This window comes from Asterias amurensis, chromosome 1 (assembly GCF_032118995.1).
Source record: "Asterias amurensis chromosome 1, ASM3211899v1".
NCBI lineage: Eukaryota > Metazoa > Echinodermata > Asteroidea > Forcipulatida > Asteriidae > Asterias > Asterias amurensis.
This window is the reverse complement of record NC_092648.1, coordinates 14,646,010-14,668,018: the sequence shown is the minus strand read 5'-3', so window position 1 is coordinate 14,668,018 and position 22,009 is coordinate 14,646,010. Positions and strand designations below refer to the sequence as shown.

General features: G+C 39.0%; 1 protein-coding gene across 2 annotated transcripts; it reads left to right on the top strand.

The window, feature by feature from the left end:
• The first annotated feature begins 162 nt into the window (after window positions 1-162).
• Window positions 163-21,094, top strand: LOC139946798 (uncharacterized). 2 transcript variants are annotated; one of them, XM_071944511.1, is made up of 21 exons: window positions 163-351; window positions 3,007-3,072; window positions 3,495-3,538; window positions 4,153-5,523; window positions 5,673-5,856; window positions 6,401-6,550; window positions 7,208-7,315; window positions 7,618-7,757; window positions 7,995-8,198; window positions 8,359-8,487; window positions 9,074-9,229; window positions 10,023-10,175; window positions 10,750-10,850; window positions 11,325-11,463; window positions 12,226-12,333; window positions 12,745-12,852; window positions 13,972-14,114; window positions 14,839-15,040; window positions 15,559-15,647; window positions 16,204-16,291; window positions 18,593-21,094. In XM_071944511.1, exons 1-21 carry the CDS (start codon window positions 267-269, stop codon window positions 18,659-18,661), a joined length of 3,837 nt encoding a protein of 1,278 aa, XP_071800612.1. In that variant the 5' UTR covers window positions 163-266; the 3' UTR covers window positions 18,662-21,094. The 2 variants fall into 2 exon arrangements, with proteins under 2 accessions (XP_071800612.1, XP_071800603.1); XM_071944502.1 differs by having other exon boundaries at window positions 7,205-7,315.
• The last annotated feature ends 915 nt before the right edge of the window (window positions 21,095-22,009 follow it).

Below are 22,009 nucleotides of genomic sequence, written 5' to 3'. Positions count from 1 at the left end.
AAAGACCGTTAATGTGGTATGGCGCCCTCTTTCGTCTCAATTGAGACATTGTTATTTCGTGTACGTTACAAGATGTGTTGGGCAGCTCGGCCCCTGTTATAACAAGTGTTGAATAACAGGTTGTGCAAACTCGACCGTCTGTTTAGCGCATGGCGTGCATGGCATTGCGTGTGTAGTGTGTGCGTCCGCTATCGTTGTGCAAACGTTGTCTGCGCGCAAGCAGTGGTATTTTTTTTTCTTCAGATGACAACAAACAACGACAAAATATGGCTCCTTCTTTAACGGAGCTGAGGAAGCTTCGAGTGGTGGATCTTAGGGAAAGGTTGCAGCAGCTGGGCCTTGGGACTTCAGGTTTGTTACTTTATTTCCCAAACACTCTCAAGTAAAAGTTAACCGGTGTTGGTGTGTTTGTAAACTACAGTATTTATAAACTAACTCGCCCCCAAAAAGGCTTTAAGTTTGCCTGGCGTTCAACTCGCCCCACACCAACTCGACCTAAATCTTAAGTGTGTGAGGAGAGCCCAACTTCTGTGTTTTGTGCGGCCAAGAATCATTCAGATCTTGGCCAAACCATGGAGGTCTATTTGGATAACTTTCCGTATGGCGCCACCACTTTTTCACTTATTTTTACAAAAAGGGATATCTCATTGAGGTAAATTAGATACTATATTATTTCATATCGAATGAAAAAGTGGCGGCGCCATACGGAAACTTTTCCGTCTATTTCTACCTTCATGGCCAAACAGAAGTGGGGCCAAGGAGAGCCGAAAAGAGTGTCTGTAGCTGTGTCCTGCCACTACTTGCCTTTTTTTGTCATTCGTTTTTTTTTTAATGAAATAAAATAGTTGATTTATAATTTATAAATATAATTTTGTTCTTTCAAATGAAAAAGCCTAGCAAAAAGTGTAGGTAGCAATTATAAGTTTTATGCTAAGCCTAAACAAACTAAAGACATTCTTGAACTTGATTTTGATAAGATTCTTTCCACTGAAAAAAAGAACCAAACATAGACGATAGCCCCAACTTCTGCTCTTTACCCGGAGTAATTTTTCTATGTGTGCTTTGTTGGTTTTTGTTTTGTTTTCCGTAATTTATATTTTGCCTTTGCATGTAAATGTTGTGTTATTATAATAATAATATTGTATTACTTCATGTATTATCTTTATTCCATTTGCTTGCAAAACATTACTCTTAATTGAATGCTAATGTATTTGTAGATAGCCCAACTGCTGGAATTTGTTGCAAAAGCGTTTTTGTGGGAAAAATCAAATCAAATTTAGTTTGCCAGGTTCGCTCAACAACTTTACTATTACTTTGAATGAGCGATCAACTGCTACGATAGACTAACCTGACTGACTTACTCAGCACGCTGAGCACAATCAAGGTTTTGTGAACACTGAAATAATTTACTTGTAATGCGGTGAGCATCTCATGCTTGTCTTGTTAAACTCCAAATTGTATAAAAATTTACCAAATCAGTTTCCCTTGTGGTTTAATACTTGAATATATTAGAATTTATAGGTAAACATTACTTTTATCTGATTGAACAAATTGAATTGAGCTGTTGAAAAAATGCTTTACCAACCAAAAAATAAATTGATATTTTCACTTTAAATTGTTATTATTATTAATATGATTTCTAAAATATCTTACATGCAGAAAGGACAATGGTTTAAAAATGTCAATAATTACTCTTTTTTTAATACACTAAATGGTCTAGTAAAACTTGGAAACTTGATGGAATTCATAAGAAATATATCTGCTGCTTGGCTGCAACTCAAAAAAACCCAAAGTGAAGTGAAAGTGTTGTTTTCACAACCCAGTGGTCAGGGCAAACCCAAAACCCTACCTTAGCCAACGCCTACTGTCCTGTATCACTACCTTACACAACTCCTACTTTCCTGTACCCCTACATGTACCTTACCCAATTCCTACTTCTCTGTACAAAACTGTAACCATAACTTACCCAGTTCTTACCGTTCTGTACCACTACATTACCCAACTTCTACTTCTCTGTACAAAATGTACCCCTAACTTACCCAGTTCTTACCGTTCTGTACCACTACATTACCCAACTCCTACTTCTCTGTACAAAATGTACCCCCTAACTTACCAGCTCCTACTGTCCTGTACCACTCCTACTTCTCTGTACAAAATGTACCCCTAACTTACCCAGTTCTTACCGTTCTGTACCACTACATTACCCAACTTCTACTTCTCTGTACAAAATGTACCCCTAACTTACCCAGTTCTTACCGTTCTGTACCACTACATTACCCAACTTCTACTTCTCTGTACAAAATGTACCCCTAACTTACCCAGTTCTTACCGTTCTGTACCACTACATTACCCAACTTCTACTTCTCTGTACAAAATGTACCCCTAACTTACCCAGTTCTTACCGTTCTGTACCACTACATTACCCAACTTCTACTTCTCTGTACAAAATGTACCCCTAACTTACCCAGTTCTTACCGTTCTGTACCACTACATTACCCAACTTCTACTTCTCTGTACAAAATGTACCCCTAACTTACCCAGTTCTTACCGTTCTGTACCACTACATTACCCAACTTCTACTTCTCTGTACAAAATGTACCCCTAACTTACCCAGTTCTTACCGTTCTGTACCACTACATTACCCAACTCCTACTTCTCTGTACAAAATGTACCCCTAACTTACCAGCTCCTACTGTCCTGTACCACTCCTACTTATCTGTACAAAATGTACCCCTAACTTACCCAGCTCTTACCGTTCTGTACCACTACATTACCCAACTCCTACTTTCCTGTACCCCTTCCCAACCCCTTCCCAACCCCTTCCCAACCCCTTCCCAACCCCTTCCCAACCCCTTCCCAACCCCTTCCCCTACCCCTACATCCAAATCATACTCACTGTGTCCTCTTCTCCATCCTTATCCCTCACAAATCCCATCCAAAAATCTATGTTTTTAGTCAGAGATGTCTGAACTTATCATGTCTGTTTTGTTTTGTAAATACTTGCAGGGCTGAAAAATGATCTTGTGGAAAGACTGTATAAGTTCTACCAAGATCAAGAGCTTCAAAGTCAAGGTAAATATTTGTTTGGCCTCATAAAACACAAGAAGAAGAAAAACCAACTTGTCAAACTAGCAGTGAAGTTGTATTTTATGTTGGTTTACAGAGAAAAATTTTATCCAGCACTATTGCGAGCAAAATCTTCAAAGAATTGGCGTATGATGAAGCTGACCCAAGTCGGTCAGACTTTCTTTGCTTCCTAAAGCTGCTATGCATGTACATTGTAAATTTAAATTACCGTATGATAATGCACATAGTATTTGCTGGCTTCAAATTAAAGTCAAGTCAATTTCAGATTTAAATTTAAACTTTAATTCATTATACATGGGAACGTAGCCAATTCCTACTCAGTTGAATTTAAATGTGTGTTTTTTCAAAGTCTGAAATTTGAACATGTTATTTGAATAATGACCTTTGTTTTCTTCTTTATTGTCCAGGTCACACTGAGCCCCAAGAGGCTCCTGGTAGTTCTCATCAAGAGGTAAGTCAAGAAATGAATCCTTACATCATTGATTCCTTCTATATATCCAAATGCCAAAGCAGTGTCCTCCAAAGACCGTTATTTAGGAGGGCGGCATGACGTAATCAAAATGGCCCCCGTCAATATGACTTATTATCAAAATGGCGCGCATTTTTACATGTTGTCATCGGGCTTTAATGCAACAAATGCTTGAGAAAAACCTTTTCTTAAAAATAATGTTATTAATCCCGAACCCGATGGCTGACTTACATCCATTTCGGTTGGAACAACCTTATTTTGAAAAAATAAATCAAAACGTACAATTTCTTATGTCTATTTGTACTTTCCTGACGGGAACTATTGACTCATAGTGTCAGCAATGAACTTTCCAGTGTTTGACTTTATACTTATTATTTAATCTTATCTTTGATTATTGTACACACATGTGCACTGAATTGCACTTTGCCTAAAGGTTCAATGTTTTCATAGATGCATTGTGCGGTGAGATTCCAAATTACTCAAGCACATTGTTATTCATGTACATGCCTGCATTTATCTGTTGTAGGGAGACAAGCTTGGTCACTATCAACTGTGTTAGTCTAACAAATTTGAAATTACACATATTGTGTTCACAGGAAGAAGCCCCTTGCATGTCACCACCCCATGGGCTTCTCCAGCAACAGCAGCAGCAGCAGCTGATGTTCCAGCAGCAGCAACAACAGCAGCAGTTATTACATCAACAGCAAATCCTGGCCGAGCAGCAACGGCAGCAGCAGCTCCAAGAGCAGCACAGTATATTAGAACAACAGAAACAGATGGTATTTGAGGAGCAACAAAGGCGGCGATTGGCGGAGCAGCCGCAGCAGCAGCAACAACAGCTTCATGAGCAGCTTCGAGTTCAACAGCTGGAAGAGCAGCAGCGACAGCAGGCCCTAGCTGACCAGGCCCATCAACAGCTGTTGCAAGAACAGCAGCAACAGCAGCTGTTGGAACAGCACCGCCTTCTGGAGCAACAACGTCTTAAGCAGCGAGAAGAAGAAGAAAGACAGCTGATAATTGAGCAGCAGAAGGAAAAGGAGAGACACCATCAACAGCAACTTGAAGAACAGGAGCGTCAAAGGCAGATGATGGAAGATCAAATTCGCCAGCGACAGTTACAGGCCATTGAAGAGCAACGTCAACAGCAAAAGTTGCTGGAAGAGGAGAGACAAAAGGTTCTGATTGAAGAACAGCATCGACTTCTGCAGCAGCAGGAACTGGAAGAGCAGCAAAGACAGCAGCAGATGTTAGAGCATCAAAGACGACAGCAGCTTGTTGCAGAACAACAACGCATTCTTGAAGAACAGCGCCAGCAGCAGCTGATTGCAGAGCAGCACAGATTACTGGAAGAGGAACGACAGAGAGAAGAGGTGGAGAAGCAACAGCAGCTTATCATGGAGCAGCAGCGACTGATGGAGGAGCAGCGACTGATGAAGGAGCAGCAACTGAGAGAGGAGCAGCACCAGCAACAGGCTCTAGAACAGCAGCGATTGATGGAAGAGCAGCGACTGATGGAGGAGCAGCGACTGATAGAGGAGCAACACCAGCAACAGGCTCTGGAACAGCAGCGACGAAGGCAACAAGAAGCTATTCAGCAGATGGAAGAGGAGAAGCGGAGGCAAGCAGAAATCCACCAGCGAGAGGAGCAGCTACTCCGTGAAAAGCAACAGCAAGAGGCTGCAGCAAGACAAGAGGAGATCAACCGCGCAAAGCAAGCTGAGCTAGAAGCCCAACAGCTTGCAGCAGCAGCCGAGCTAGCAGCCAAGGAAAGGGAGGCTGAAGAGAGGGTCCTGGCTGAGCAGCAGGAGTTGATCGAGAGAGAGAAGCAGCGACTGCTGCAGCAGCAGCAGGAAAGAATCAGGCAGCGTCAGGAAGAGAAGTTGCGCCAAGATGAGGAAACGAGACAGAAGGTCCTTCAGCAACAGAAGATGCTTGAAGAACAGCAAAGGGCTGAGAAGCAACGCCAGGTAAGTTTTTCTCTGGCTGGACTCCTCTTGTTTGTGTCTCTGTTGTAGAAAACATAGTTACTAAATTTATGCTGTTTATAAGTCTCTGATAGAGGGATCTTACTCGTAGACAAAGTCTAAGACTGTTTATGTTTTGGAAATGTTTCCAGATGATGTTGGAAAAGCAGAAGCGGGAAGAAGAGCAAGCCAAAGAGGCAGAGCTACTACGTCAGCAGCAACTCGCCGTGGAGATGCAACGGCACGAGGAGGAGAAGGTCCAACAGCAGAAGGACATGCTGCACCAGCAGGAGCTGGAGGAGGCGGAAGAGGAACGACAGCAGCATAAGAACAGATGTAAGTCATTCAGTTTAACTCAGTCTGTCACCAGGGTCCAGTTTCATAAAGCTGCTCAACGCCAATTTTGTGCTTACGGTGCGGATTCCATCTCTTCTGGTGCTTACTCCACAAAAATAAATGACGTCACAATGCAAATTCATGTTGAACGCGCAATATGGCCTCCTAGTTTTCTTGCTAACTTGTGCAATACACTTACACCTTAGCAAATATTTATGCTTGAGTAAGCACAATATTTGCTTACCGCTAAGCAGCTCCAAGAAATTGGGCCCAGGGCCCACAATGGGCCCGAAGGCCCACATTGGGCCCAGGTCCCAATTTCATTAATCCTGTAAATCACAAAAACTTGCTGAGCGCAGACAAGTTCTGCTCTATAGAAACAAGTTATCATCCAAAATCACTTTTAAAGTTAAAATGTACAATGATGTGACCGGAGCAAAGAAATTTTTCAAGCAGCATTTTTTGAAAGGCAGGGACAGAAACCACTTATATATCCCGACTACCCTTATGAAATGTATTATTATTGTTATTTATTTTTCTCCAGCTCCTCTTTTGCCGACTCCTCAGAGGGGTCAAAGAAGCCCACCAGGAGGACCCCCTGGAGTAGGTCACCATGGACCCAGTAGGGGAATGGGACCACCAGGAACATCAGATCAAGATATCGACAGCCCATCTCGACAAGACGATGACCAAGGCAAGTATACCAACTCATTGAATGTGGGACCTTTTTTCCCCTTCAAAAGCCTCATCAGAAACGCGACAGAGATAATTCTTGTTCAAGTATTGCTGGATTTCATTGATAAAAGTATCGTAACCTTGTTGCACTCGCATGCATTGCTCGGGAGTCACTTTCATCTAGAAGTTGAGCACAATGGTTGAAACTTTAAAGCAAGCCTTACAGAACCGACCACAGTCCTGCAGCGATCTCTTCAAGCATTTTTGCATAGTAAATTATTTTAGACTGAACACACTTTGTGCACACTGAATGATACTGAAGCATTTGGTTAGCAAATTTTTGTGCTAACTATAGCAGGTTGGCGAAGAAATTATGGGCAAACTTGCATTTCCATCATGGGTTTACATTGTTGCATCATTCATTTTCATACAGTGAGCACCGAAAGATTAGCATGCCTTTTCGTGTGCTTGCAGTCAGCAGCACTACACAAAAGGGAATCACACAAAATTGGCCGTCAAGCAGCTCTATGAAATTGGGCCCAGGATGTAGTGCACTCGCTGCATTCACTGGACCTTAAAGAATTTGAGCTTTCAGTTCTTAAATGAGATCTCCTGAATGCCACCTGTATGTCCAGTTCTAGCCACTGATTTTCTTTATTCTCTTTTCCCTCAGCAGATGATGAAGATGAGATGAAAGCTGATATTGAACTACCCCAAGCCTTGGAGAAAGTACTTGCCTTCAAGAACGTCCGAGCTCAGGAGCTTGGAGTTTCCAATGAAGGAGGTAAAGCATTTGTCTCTAATAGTTCTTCTCGTCAAACTGTGGGACAAATTCTATCAGAACTTGATTCAAATGTCACAAAAAAACTATCAGTGCCCAATTTCACGAAGTTGTGAGGTCGTTGGTTCAAATCCTGCTCTAGCTCCCGCTCTTTACAACCCCAAATCAATTTAAAATACATAACCTTTTTTTTTTCTGAGCAAGCATCAAAAGACTGATTTGGGATACACTATGGATTAGGATTTAGTATTATTTCAGTTTAATTTATTAATTTATAATTTATCATATTGTAATGCGTTCTACAGACTCGTTGGAGTTTGACGGTCGTCGAATTGAATCCGAGGAACGTGATGCAGAAGAAGAGGAGGACCTTGAACGAGAGGAAGATGACGAAGGCTTTGAGGAAGCATCTTCCGAGGGCCCATCTCAACAGAACAAGAAACTGGTAAGGAATACCAACTTTTGACCCCTTCAATGCACTGAGTCGGGAAGCAAAGGGTAAAGTAACTAACTTTCTTCCGACAGGTTTGCTGAAAATTACAATTTGTTGGTTGCAATTTTTTTACCATCCTTTTCACAATTTGAAGCAAAATTAAGAAAGTAGACGGTTAAGTTTGTTGCTCTTAACCACTTCCTGTATTTTATTTTAATCAAATCAATATTTTGTGTTTTCCTTTCAAAGACCAAAAATCAAAGACGCAAGAAGAAGAAGAAGAGAAGGAATGCCGCCAAGAGAGCTGAACAGAAGCAGTCTGCTGAGCATGGTCAGTCTGAAGCCAAGGATGTTGATAGTGACCCTGGGGTAGAGGTGGAGTACGTCCCAGAGCCGATCAACATGAGCGACCCCGCCGTCAGGCAGTTCAGCAGAATCTTTGAGGCGTTCAAGGTACAGAATTCTGTTGCTCAACTGTTGTTTTGGAAACTGGAGAGTCGAGGCTTGTTAAGGCTTGTAAATTTATTTACTAAGAAATCTGGTTGAAGAGTTATCTGATCCTGTATTTTAGTAAATTTGTTTTATTTTGATGGATTTATTATTTTGTCCTCAGTTGTCTGAGCCAGCCAAGCCAGAGAGCAAAGTAGAAGTGAAGGTGGAGAAACAGCCAGAGAAGAAGAAAGATGAACCTAAGAAGACGTCGGATGATGACGACTCAGATTCAGACTCCGACATGGAAAGGGTAGGAGAAGCAAAAGTGGTGGATTTCAGTGATGGAGTTAAGCCCAATTCATACTTCCCTGTGAATGCGAAGCAAATGTTTTGAAGGAGTTGAGCACAAGTCAGATGATACGTGCCAATTCATTTAATATAACTGATGCGAATTATCCGTTGCGAATTTGAGATGTCTAAATTCGTATCGCATTCACAGGAAGTATGAACCTGGCTTAAGCTATATATCAGTCTATGGTTTGACTTGCAATATACTACGTGTAGTTTTATTCAGTGGATTACTGCTCATGTTCTGTTGCTCCATTATTTTGCGCAAATTTTGCAAAATACAAAAATTGTACAGAATAAGTGTTAAACTTGTACTTATTTCTCTTCAAAGAGCAAGGTTATTTTTTCTCAGTTGGTTGATACACTGCATTATTTCAACATCAACTGATAATAAAATATGATTTTCTTGCTAAGCAAATCTTAACAAGTTCAAAAGGGTCAAGACACAATGCCTGTGAGATACTATATTTCTTAAAAACCAGTCCAACCGACTAGATAAAGAGCGAACAAACATTTAAAAACTTTGTGCTTACTCTTGCCCACTTTAGGACAACAATGACGACGGTCCAAGGATGTCCAAGAAGAAGATGCGCAAGATGAATCGTCTGAGTGTGGCTGAGCTGAAGCAGCTTGTACACAGACCAGATGTGGTTGAGATGCACGACGTCACAGCCAGGGACCCTAAGCTTCTTGTCTATCTCAAGGTAACCTGAATAATAATAATGGACACGGGGTTCTCCCCCATGCATAAAGCTAGCGTATCAGGCACATACAATGGGAGACTTTTGGACGGTCCTTTTTTCACAGTTCGTGCCATTAGTGCGTATGCTCAGACATACTTGTGCAATACTAATGTGCACGCACGCTTAGAGCTGCAAAAAAGTACCGTTATGTCTGCTGCCACCAGCATCTCAAAACTCTCCAATTGCATGCCGATACGCACAAATTTCGGCCAATACGCCAACAATTTAGTTTCACAAAAATCATCATGAGAAAACCATTTAGAATGCTCCAGATTGTACAGTAGGGTTTATTTAGATGATCATCCCGTCAAGGGAGCTCGTCAAATTCCCACAAGGGAGTATCAAGATTATTTGAACTCACTTCTACATCCTACTTTTGTTATGTCTCTACACTTGTAACAATTGTAAATAACCGTCTCTGTTTTGTTTCTTGTACTGTCATGCTGGTGGCAGCAGACATAACGGTCCTTTTTTGCAGCTCTAAGCTTGCGGGCACATTAGTATTGCACAAGTATGTCTGAGCATACGCACTAAAAAGGACCGTCCAAAAGTCTCCCATTGAGGCGTATTGGCCTGGTACTGTCCGAGGTAGTGTTTTCTCAGTTGTAACCATAACTGTTTTGGTTAATCACTGGCTAATGATTGAAACAGCTATTGGTTACGACCGCCAAAACACATCCCAGGTTCCCGTTATCCTCAATCTACCTTGTGTTTATTTCTCACATGCTTTTATTTGACCAACTTCTATTTGCAGGCCTACAGGAACACCGTGCCAGTGCCAAGACATTGGTGTTTCAAGCGGAAGTATCTACAGGGTAAGAGAGGTATCGAGAAACCCCCCTTTGAACTGCCAGAGTTCATCATGAGGACTGGCATCATGGAGATGAGGCAAGCCCTGCAGGAAAAGGTAAACAACTAAATAAAAGACGCTTCTCACTCTAAGCCCACTTTCAAAAAGCTGTTTAGCAGAAAACACTGTTAGTAAATTTCTTTTTCTTTTAAGCAAAACATTAGTGGGGCACCAGTTGCAACAAAGTAAACTTAATGGAGTTTTGGCTGGTAATTCATTTCTGTTAAGCAAGATTTTTATATAAACCACAAGGGAAACTTACTAGGTAAATTTTGAAATGATTTTTGGGGTTGAACAAAGAATTGACTAGAGTGGGATTCGAACCAACGACCTCCGGATTAACGTCGGCACGTTAATGCACGTTAATCCAGAGGTCGTTGGTTTGAATCCCACTCTAGTCAATTCTTTGTTCAACCCCAAAAATCAAGCAAGATTTGTCTGTGCTTAGCAAGTTTATAGCTGACGATCACAATTCTCCCCTTACGATCACCATTCTCCCTTACTGTGCAAGTGTCAATATTCTGTGCTAGCTGTGTAAGTGTAGAATGCTTAGTAAGGGTTGAGAATTTAAAAAGTTTGAAATGTCTTGCATTTGGTGACATTATTTTTGTTTTTGTTTTGTTTGTTTCAGGAAGAGCAGCAGACAATGAAGACTAAGATGAGACAAAAGGTCCGGCCCAAGATGGGCAAGATTGATATCGACTACCAGAAACTTCATGACGCCTTCTTCAAGTATGTAGCATTTATCTCAATAGAGAACCCTTCACCCCATAAAAATACAAATTCTTAAGTTTTTAGGTGTTAATTCATGTGTAGTTGTTGTATTTTATACCAGTTTTGCTTATCAGAATAAGTGAACCTGCTAGAGTACTATATCACATACCCCACATGTGACTGTATCCTGCTCAACTTTGCTTCAAAGAAAACTGTTAAGCAATGTTTGTGGTCAAATAGAGAACAGTTTGATGTTTTGAAGATATGTACATGAAGTGATTAACTATTAATATGTGTTTTAAGATGTTAAATTTGCATCAGGAATAAAGAATATTAATTTTGGTTTGACCCTTACACTGATGTTTGTAGCACTGTATACATACTTGGTATTTTCACGAATTCTATGAAACAATCACAGGCGTATTTTTTGATTGGGATTCAAAGCCACAACCCATGAATTAATATTAATACGTGATTCTGTTTTTGAAACAGATGGCAAACCAAACCAAAGATGACCATCCATGGTGACCTGTACTACGAGGGGAAAGAGTTTGAGACGAGACTGAAAGAGAAGAAGCCAGGAGAGTTATCAGATGATCTCAAGACGGCTCTAGGAATGCCCATCGGTCCAGTAAGTTAATCTCTAATCTGACTCCTAATTAATAGTGCCCTTTTGAATTTAGCAGGTTTTCCATTTAATTTAAAAAAAGTTTCATCTTCTCTTTGTTGTCATCTTCAACTTTCTTTTCTAAATTAATATTTTATAAAGTGTTTTTGCTTAACTCTTTCACATGTCGCTAGAGACATGATTTTTAAAACCATGTAGAAAAAATGGTTGTAAAACGAAAAATATAGACCGCTTGACCACACAGTTTCAGAAAGGGAAACAGGACTCTTGAGGGTGCTATTTAGACTTGTTTTGGGTGGTTGTCATTTGTAAAAGAAAAAAGGAAACATTTAATATGTTCATATGATCAATTTATCACTAAAAATTACTGTTGCTAACAAGTAATGAACATTTTGCTGTTCTTTTTTCGAGATGTTGGAGTCTGATTTCATTTTTAACCCACCTTTGAAAATCAGCAAGTTTCCACAAGCTTAAAATCCAAGTTTAGCTATTTCTAATTGAAAAAAATAATAATTGGATGCAATTTTAACTCTTAAGCTCACAACTCTATGAACAGTAGTAGCCATTCATAGGGACATTTCATTATTTGCATAATTGTGATTATGTTTAAGTAGTGAACATTTTTCTGCCATAATTTCTAGATGTTGGGGTCTGATTCCATTGCCGTGTTCATTTTTATCCAGAGTCCCAAGGCGTAATTTATACATACTATGTGCTCTACTTCAAAAGTTTGCAATAAATTCTGTTACATTTTTCTTCACACAGAATTCCTTGAAGTACCCACCGCCATGGCTGATCGCAATGCAGAGGTATGGGCCGCCACCCTCCTACCCTAATCTGAAGATTCCAGGGCTCAATGCACCCATCCCAGAGGTAAGAAAGACCCCATAATCCTTCAGAATTATTAATGGTAGCAATACCAGAAAGCTGGAGGTCTGACTTCTCTGTGAACTGGAAACATATTTCACATGTTAGCAAGAAAATTAAGGGGACAGCTTGCACATTCTCCATGAATTTGTATTGTTACGTCATTCTTTACTTACAGTAACTGCTGGAAGGTTAACATGCCTTTAACAGTGCTGTGAAATGGAAATAACACAGTAAGAACAAAATCAGTCGCTAAGCAACTCTTTGAAATAAGGGCCACATTTAAAAGGTACTTAGTTTTCTCCAAATTTTGTACCGAGTCTATTTACAGTAAATAACTGTCTGCAAAGCACTCGTAAATATAATGTGCTCAATCACTCCTATAACCATTTCTTTATTTGATTATTCTGATTTCAGACTTGCTCCTTCGGTTATCACGCTGGAGGATGGGGTAAGCCCCCAGTGGATGAAATGGGTAAACCATTGTATGGAGATGTCTTTGGTACCAATGCAGGAGATTTCAAGGTAAAACAAATAAAGCCATATTAAAGCTGGAAATAATTTTGGGGTGCGTGATTGGGATGTTGGATTCTTAGATTTTGGTGGAATGTATTCAATCAAATTATTCTGAAAGCATTTCATAATTAATCTGGTGTCATGGCCGAGTGGTTTAGAGCATCAAATTAAAAGTTCTGGTGTTAAAAAAAAATTGTCATCAGACTGTGGGTTTGAATCCCGGTCATGGCACTTGTGTTCTTGAGCAAGATACTTTACTAATATTGCTTCTCTTCACTCAGTGGTATATAAATGGGGACCTGTGAGGGTAGAGGTTTAAATTGAGTATGAAAAAAGCCTTTGGAGTGCCAAGGCAGCTAAGAGCTGTTTACTCTGGCTGTTTACTCCCAAGGGAGCTGAGATATAAAGGAATGTTACTGGCCCAATGACCAGGGCACTTTTTATGTAAAGCACATTGAGACGTTATTGTGAAATTTGCTGTATAAGAACTAGCAATTATTATTTTTATTTACTATATTCAATACACAACTTCTTTGTTGGACAATGGACTTAAAGGCAGTGGACACTGTTAGTAATTGTCAACGACTAGCCTTCACAGTCTGGTGTATCTCAACATATGCATAAAATAACAAACCTGTGAAAATTTGAGCTCAATCCGTCATCGAACTTGCAAGATAAAAATGGGGAAAAAAAACCTTGTCACACGAAGTTGTGTGCGTTTAGATGGTTGATTTCGAGACCTCAAATTCTAAATCTGAGGTCTTGAAATCAAATTCGTGGATAATTACTTCTTTCTCGTAAACTATTGCACTTCAGAGGGAGCCGTTTCTCACAATGTTTTATACCATCAACCTCTCCCAATTACTCGTCACCAAGAAAGGTTTTATGATGATAATTATTTTGAGTAATTACAAATAGTGTCCACTGCCATTAAAGACCTGTATACTATGTTTCTCTCATCCATTCATTTTTGTTGTCCACAAGACGATCAGAGCATACTGATAGAAACCGTGAGTTGAAACCTATGGTTCTTTCCAGAACCACGCCAACTCATTTTAGAGATCATCATTACGTGGTGTTACCGTAAACCTAACTATATTATTGTTCTCATTGTTTGTTTGTCTTCAGGAGGAAGAAGAAGAAGAAGAGGTTGACCACACCCGATGGGGTGAGCTAGAGAGCGAGTCAGAGGAATCTTCCTCCGAAGAAGAGAGCGAAGAGGAGGAGGATGGGGAGGTAGATGAGACGGGTCTCATCACGCCGGCAGACGGGTAAGTCTCATCTCACTGTAGATTCTGTATGTCCTGTGAGGAAAAGTCGTTGATAAGAGGCAACCATGTTGTAATGTCTTCTTTTCGGTAGAGATGAAGCAGTGCACTGAAGACAGTTAAGAAACTAGAGCCACGATGGTATGTTTCCATTGATTGACATCAGTGATCCGCAGCCTATGCAAGGGGGGGTCTACAAACTTGTGACCACTGGTCAAAATCTGTGTACAAAATAAATGAGACTTGAGCTAATGAAGCATGGGACAAACTCGGACTGCAGTCGGCTGGAGAAACTAAGGAGAAAAGCATTTTGTAAAGAATCATTAAATGACCACTGACTACTGAACACTACTGGAAACTGGTCACATTTTTTATGAGCATCCATAGATAGGAATTTCCAGCATTTGCAGCACCACTGTGTAACTGTTTCTCTACTAAGTGGTGATAGTTCTGAAAAGATAGAGTGATGATTATCTGTTCTCATGCTTTTCTTCTGAAGACTGTCCAAGAACACCAATCGAAACATCAAGTTCTTTCACCACAAGTCCTTTTCAAAACCACTACAACTCAACAAAGGATAACTGCATAGTGTTCAAACCTTGATTGTTTTCCCACCATGCAAAGAGTAAAACAAAATTAAGGTTTTTTTTCTTTTTCTTAAAACCCTGGTGCATCTTTAAAAGCAATGTACTAAACAATGCCCTCCTTTTCATTTCCTCACTACTAGTGGTTTGATCACTCCCAGCGGCCTGACCTCAATCCCAGCCGGCATGGAGACACCCGAGATGATCGAACTCCGCAAGAGGAAGATCGAGGATGCCATGGACCAGGGAGGCGAGACCCCGTCACTGTACACCATCCTCCCTGAGACGCGAACATCAGTGGGCGGGGCCATGATGGGATCAGCCCACGTTTACGACACATCAGCGGTGAGTAGAGTTTAGATCTCGAGCTTTGTTCTTACCACCTGTCAATGGCAAGCAAACAGTTTAGCAGTTTTGCAACCTTTCAATGAAAAATACCAAAACATGACTGGTTGCTTTGTTTCCAACAATTTCATCACTAACTTTGAATTTTGTGTATCATTTATTTAGGCATGATATTTTCTTTATACTTAAGTCTGATTTCTGATATTCTTTGTTTCCCTTACAAAAATCAGAATAATTGTGACTAAATAGCCTAAAAAGTCTATCGTGTACATGTAGGTCAGCCGATGTACTCTGTAAAATATTCCTATATCCAAGGACCAATTAAAAACAATGGCTATCTGGTTTCACTGTGCATTTATGGCTTCCTATCCTCTTCCAACCTTGGTTGGCAAAAACTCACTGCAATAGAAAGGTTTATTGAAACTTTGATTTGTACAGTTTCTGACCATTTTGTTTCAAAACATGAGTACAAATTGAGTATATTAAAACTGGACTGTTGGACCCTGTGATTACTGTAGGCCAAGAAGGTTGGAGGGACTGCCGAGGGTGTGGCCATCACCCTGGACCCCAGCGAGCTGGATCTGGATACAGCAGCAATGGCGGCCAAGTAAGTCAATTTCAGTCTATTCAGAAATCTTATCTATTTTGATGACTTAAACGTTTCTGGTTTTGTATATACCGACTCTCTTAAAGGCACGGGACGCTATTGGTAGTTGTAATAAAATAATTGTGAGCATAAAAATTTTTACAAACGATGGAGAGCTATTGATAGCATAAAACAATGTGAGAAACGGCTCCCTCTGAAGTAATGTAGTTGAGAAAGTGGTTAATTCTTTTTCAAATAATAAAAGACTTCAGGACTTCGCTTGATACTAGTGTTTTTGAGCAAGACACTTAATCTTCTTCTTCATAATTACTTTGCCCTTCAGATGGGACGTAAAGGTGTAGGTCCTGTGTATTGTTTAATGTCGGTATTAAAGACACTGGACACTATTGGTAATTGTCAAAGACTAGTCTTCACAGATTTTTTTAAGATTTTTGCAAGGTTACCCCTCTTTGATTTTGTAGAAGACAAAGATAAAAAATGAAACCAATACAATTCCTAAATTGTAAGATGCGTCTGAAGTCTCACTCTCATCTATTTCTTTCTTTGAATGTTTCAGATATGAGCAGCAAGTACGAGAGCAACAGAGTCAGCTTGAGAAGGAAGACTTCAGTGACATGGTGGCTGAGCATGCAGCTAAGCAAAAGGTAAGCTGGTAATCTGTGTCTGTGCTAAGCTTTATTTGTTGTACTAAACAGCAGTAAAAGATATTTGGCTCCAACGAATTTTATGGTGTCTGCTTTTACTTTGTATTTTTGTGTGTATACTGCCCTCTTCTGGTTGATTCAAGAGATGTGGCAAATCAATCAATGATTTGACACTAGTTGTTTGTTTTTGAAAAATCAAGGGGGAAACATAATGGCTGAGAATGGCCTTCAGAGGTGAAAGAAATTATTGATGTTTTATGCTGTGTTGCATTATCTAATTTGTACAACATTGATTCTATGCTAATATTGAAAATGTGATTTTACTTCATGTGATTTCGTCTGAGATTCAATGATCATTTGCATACACTTTCTATATTCATTTAATTTGTGGTTTGATTTACCTGCTTTAACCATTTGCATATTGTGATGTTGCTTGCAATAATTTCACATGTATTGTGTGTGCAAACCTAACGTGGACAACATTGATACTTTGTATATATTGAGAATGTGGTTTTATTTCATGTGAATTTATTCTGAGATTCAATGATCATTTGCATACACTTTGAATATTCATATAAATGTATGATTTGATTTACCTGCTTTTACTATTTGCATATTGTGATGAAGGCTGCAATATATTAATTGTGTGTGCAAACCTTACAATGTTACCTTTGTGATTTTTGTGTGTTTCTTACCTTGCTGTAATAATGTTATGTCACTGCTTCTGAAAGGGATTGATACACGATTGGCTTTAAGAAGAGTATATATATTCCAATTTGTTTTTTTAGGGTTTTTATTTCTCTCCTGATACATAGTGCTGAATTATTGATTGGTAATTAACCATCAAATAATTTTTGCAACATTGATAACTTCTCAAATCTCAGTTTAAAACAGGAAAATACACTTTTTAAGGCAGATCCATGATGGAACAATAAACTTCAAATATCAGAACTGCTGAGTCAGCTACATGTTTCAAAAATCTGTCGTGTATCTTTTCAAGTAGTTGACCTTCAGAAATAGCACCATATAAAACCTTAACAAAACCGCACAGAGTTTTAAAAAAGTGGTTGATAATTTTCTGATTTATATTTTGCAATAATAAACCTGCATGTTTAATCAGGGAAAGGATTTTTGTGGTTACAATACCCCTTTGGCAATATCACTAGACCGTTACTTCCTTGTGAAGTAAATTGGATACATTTATACTTCACTTTAGAAATCCCATGTTTCTTACATGAATGCCTGTGTTGGGTTTTTTTCCACTCTGATTAACCTCTGCGTGGGCTTTTTGTACCTTATATGCCATGGTTTTGTGGGACTCGTTTCACAATAATTTATGGTTTATTTTAAGGGAGCGTTGAATTAGATCATTGAAAATGCACTATCTGTTGTTATTTTCATAGTTTCGTTTTATGGGGTTTTTTTCCAGTTAGGGTTTGTACATGTAGGGCCCCTTGCTGAAAAGGACCCCTGGAAAATGTGAATACTATATGGTGCTGTGGGTTTTTGGCGCATTTTTTATCATTTCTTTTTCTCTCTCTCTCTCTCTCTCTCTCTCTCAGTAGTTACTGAATCAGGAATAGATATAAGCTATCAGTGGAAAAAACACGCAATTCCTGACACCCTAGAATCAATACAATCCCTCTCTCAATCAATACCATGAAAAGGATAATATATTGGATTTGTAATTTGTTTGTAATGGTTTTATAATTTGTTTATGTCTGTGATACAATATTACAAATTTTACAATGAACTTGATTGTGCGCCCTTGGTGTTCTGGCCAGATGTTTTTGTTTTATCTATAATTTGTATTTCTATAATTGGCAATTTGTTTCGAACAAAGGGTAATTTTACAGCTTAAAATGCATGAAATTACTCCCATTCCATCTATTTACATTTATTTTTCTAGATGTAAATTTTCCATCAAAACTGTCTGATTATGAATGAACTGTTTAATTTTTAAATGATTTTGGGGGGTTTTATTTTTTATTCATGCCATTTCTGCCCAAGTTTAATAGGCCTAGTATTTTGTTGAAAATGTGAGGGTCCTGAGTGAATGATAAATTGTGCTGGATAGGTCGCCCTCGTTAAATATTGTTCAAATTGGTACATGTATATTTCCCTCATAGTTAACGACAGAAATATGCAAGTAGGCCTATGTATGCAAGTCTTTGTAGTGGTGATTAAACATACTTATTATGCGCACATGTGGTTTGTGGTTTTAATTTAGTGTATTCACTTCTCATTTCTCTTTCCGTCATTAAACAATAACATTTTTTTGTCTCTTCTTCCTCTTTTCAGAACAAGAGAAAGAAGCAGAACCAAGACAGCGGAAAAGCAGCGAAGAAATACAAAGAATTTAAATTCTAGAAACAGTCAGGGTGGTATTTTGTATTTCTTTTCTCAAAGATCGTTAGTAGACTTGTTTGTTACCCCCCCCCCACCCCAAGTAAAATTCATCTGGGTCAATAGTAAATGTTGGGCTAACAATATTTCTTTGCAAGCTCAGTGGTCTAGTGGTAAAACCTTTTCTCTAGAATGGCAAAGGCTGTGGGTTGGAATCCTACCCGAGTAGTAAGAATATGGGATTTTTTTTTTTACAAGGGGAAGTACAGGGGAATGTAACACGCTTAGCACACAGCAATGTATTGTTGAAACACAAATACATGTAATATTCTTTATCCCGATGCAAAGCACTTCGAAACGGTTTGGGTTTGGGCCAGCCTTGGTTAAGGAGGGAAAATGTGTCTGTGATTTGGTTAGATTGTTTTTTTTTTTTGTGGTTTTTATTTTAGCTTAGCTGTAAATTTATCTGTGGCATCATTATACATGTTTCCTCTTCATCACCTGATACTGTAGGTCGTTTATACTGTATAAAGAATTGATCTTGAAGCATATTTTCCAATCCTAGAGGTACATGTAATACCCAGGGACTGTTTTTTTTTTTTTTTTTAATCAAGAAGTAAATTTGATTTTCCCCTGGCAGGTCAAACTTTATAAGGTTGGCTTGTAAACAATTTTGCCAAGCACAGACAAATCTAGCCTCTATACTCTAGAGGAATTAGCATTCTCCCTGATTCTGCATAAAGTTTCCTGAAAATAAACCAATCTTTGCATATTCAGATGGGCAAATTTGAAAACTCACTTATTACGAAACTTCTCCCTATTATGTTGAATGTAATTCTAAATATCTCACTGATTGTTGTCCACAATCTTCTTGATTGCAAGATCCAAATGTTTGGCAGAGCTAAATTGGTCTTCAAACCAGAATGTGTATTATACAGCCAAGCATGATTTTCTTCCTACTTCTTCCTACTTCAATCTGATTTCCTGGTTGGTGGTTTTTTTGTTGTTTTTTTTTGCCCTCACGGAAGTACCTGGTACGTGGTGGTTGCAAGTGTGAATTTCCTTCTGAAGAATCTCTAGCTTGATAAAAACCCAGCCTGGTTCATCAATACACTGTTATGTAGCTTTTTTGCAATGCTTAAAGGCAGTGGACACTATTGGTAATTACTCAAAATAATTATTATCATAAAACCTTTCTTGATTACGAGTAATGGGGAGAGGTTGATAGTATAAAACATTGTGAGAAACAGCTCCCTCTGAAGTGACATAGTTTTCGAGAAAGAAGTAATTTTCCACGAATTTGATTTCGAGACCTCAAGTTTAGAACTTGAGGTCTCGAAATCAAGCATCAAAAAGCACTTCGTGTGACAAGGGTGTTTTTTCTTTCATTAATATCTCGTAACTTCGACGACCGATTGAGCTCAAATTTTCACAGGTTTGTTATTTTATGCATATGTTGAGATACACCCAGTGAGAAGACTGGTCTTTGACAATTACCAATAATGTCCACAGTCTTTAAAAGAATGCACAAACATCTGTGTGTGTATGTTTGTTTATTTCGTCTCAACTTATCAAACAAAAACCTTTTTAAATTGGGTAAGTCTCAATTTTGTAATTATCATGTCCAAAATGTTTAGTTGGCATTTGTTATGAAAACTTGCGAGAAGCATAGTTTAACTTCGGTTTTTGTCAGAATTAGGATATGGCTGGGTTTCTAGTGTGTTCCCCTGGTGATAATGTGCACATTTGTGTTCATTTTCTGTGTCTTATTAAAAAAAAATTAAAAGGTCTCCACATGGACATTCTTAAGATCGGGTTGATCCACCAGGAAATTTGTGTACAAAGTCTATAGGAAACTGTTAGTGCACGGCCAAAGGAAATAACAAAAGAAAGCTCCACATTATGCATTTTTTTTGAATGTGTGTTTCTGCATATTTCGGTTACCTGACTCTTAGGATGTAAGTATAGTTGCAGGAAACACTGGAAAGTGGCAGTATTTGAGATCATTTAGTTGGAGTTCATAAAAACGGAAACAAGTGTCGATTTAGGAAGTTTTCCTGTTTGTGTCTATCATGCCAAATGCTGTATTTGGACTATAAAAACTTTGCTTCGGAAAACACAAATGTAGAAATTATGTTGTTAAAATGTACTATTAATGTACCGTCTCAATAAGCTGGTTTGAAATAAAATGGTGAAGCCACACGTACTGAACAGGAATTTTAAATAACTGTTTTTAAGCTGGTTGTCGTCCTAGTGTTTCATGATGTTGAAACTCCTATATGGTGTTTGCACGTAGTTATTTGAATAGTCTGTGTATTTTCCACGTGGAAACATACGTTGGTAATTATTTTTATTTCGAAGCGTGGGAGGGGAAAACGCCCTAAACGAATAAAGTGCGTTCAGCAGAGCGTAGCTTCATGTTATGCCAAGCTTGGCCTGGCGCCATTCCATGTTGAAGCCCTGCAAATACGTGGTTTTTGTGGTAGGTTTTTGTTGCTGGTGCTGGCTTGCACAGCCAATCAATCATTTTGTCCATATTTGGAAAGAATTTAATGAAGTTTTCATTTGTGAATTTTTCATATTTCTCTCTATGTCAGTGTAAAGGCACTGGACACTATTGGTAATCACATCAAATAATGTTTAGCCAAAAAAACTTGGTAACGAGCCATGGAGAGCTGTTGATAGCATTACACATTGCAGAGATGCCAAGTCAAGAGGCCAGCTTTGCGTGAGATTTTTCAAAGCTCACCACCAACCCCCCCCCCCCCCCCCCCCCCGGAAAAATTGTCGGTTTTAGATATGGCCTTTCGAAATCGCCGCCCAACTTTTTTTTTTTTTTTTTTTTTGAATGCAGAAATTTAATTGTGGACAAAAAAGTGTTCCAAAATGCATCAAAAACATGTTCAGAATTATTAAAATTCACATGAGGTACACAGGAGATGTTGATGGTTAATGTGGAGGTACGATTGTGTCAGATTATTTCCCCCCAAAATAAAAAATAAAATCGACTAAAGATGATGTCCAAAATCCTCTGCTCACTTCTTCTGCCTGTTGTGTCTTCGCTAGTGGAGCGTATTTAACGAATTTGCTAAACGAATCGGGAAAAACTTGTGCGCAATAAGCGTTTTGCGCTGCCAAATTTTAGCTGAACCTGCTGGGAGTGCAAATTTGCGCTTTGTTTGTACGGCAGCAAGTTGATGATTCTGATAAACTGCGTGCAATCTGAAGATTGTGCAAACATTGTAGATTGCGTTTTTTGTACACACGAGCGAGATTTGGCAATGCATTGTCGTTAATTTTTTTATTTCCAGTCTGGCCCCAATGCGTGAGAAAATGGTTGCTGTGCGTGTGAGCGTGAGACAGAGCCAACAT

What these genes read in the sequence shown, in the direction of transcription:
- LOC139946798 (XM_071944502.1), top strand. Translation starts at nt 267, where the DNA reads ATGGCTCCTTCTTTAACGGAGCTGAGGAAGCTTCGAGTGGTGGATCTT. An exon ending in GCTGGGCCTTGGGACTTCAG is followed by an intron (nt 352 to 3,006) that starts GTTTGTTACTTT and finishes AAATACTTGCAG; the next exon opens with GGCTGAAAAATGATCTTGTG. An exon ending in CCAATGCAGGAGATTTCAAG is followed by an intron (nt 12,853 to 13,971) that starts GTAAAACAAATA and finishes GTTTGTCTTCAG; the next exon opens with GAGGAAGAAGAAGAAGAAGA.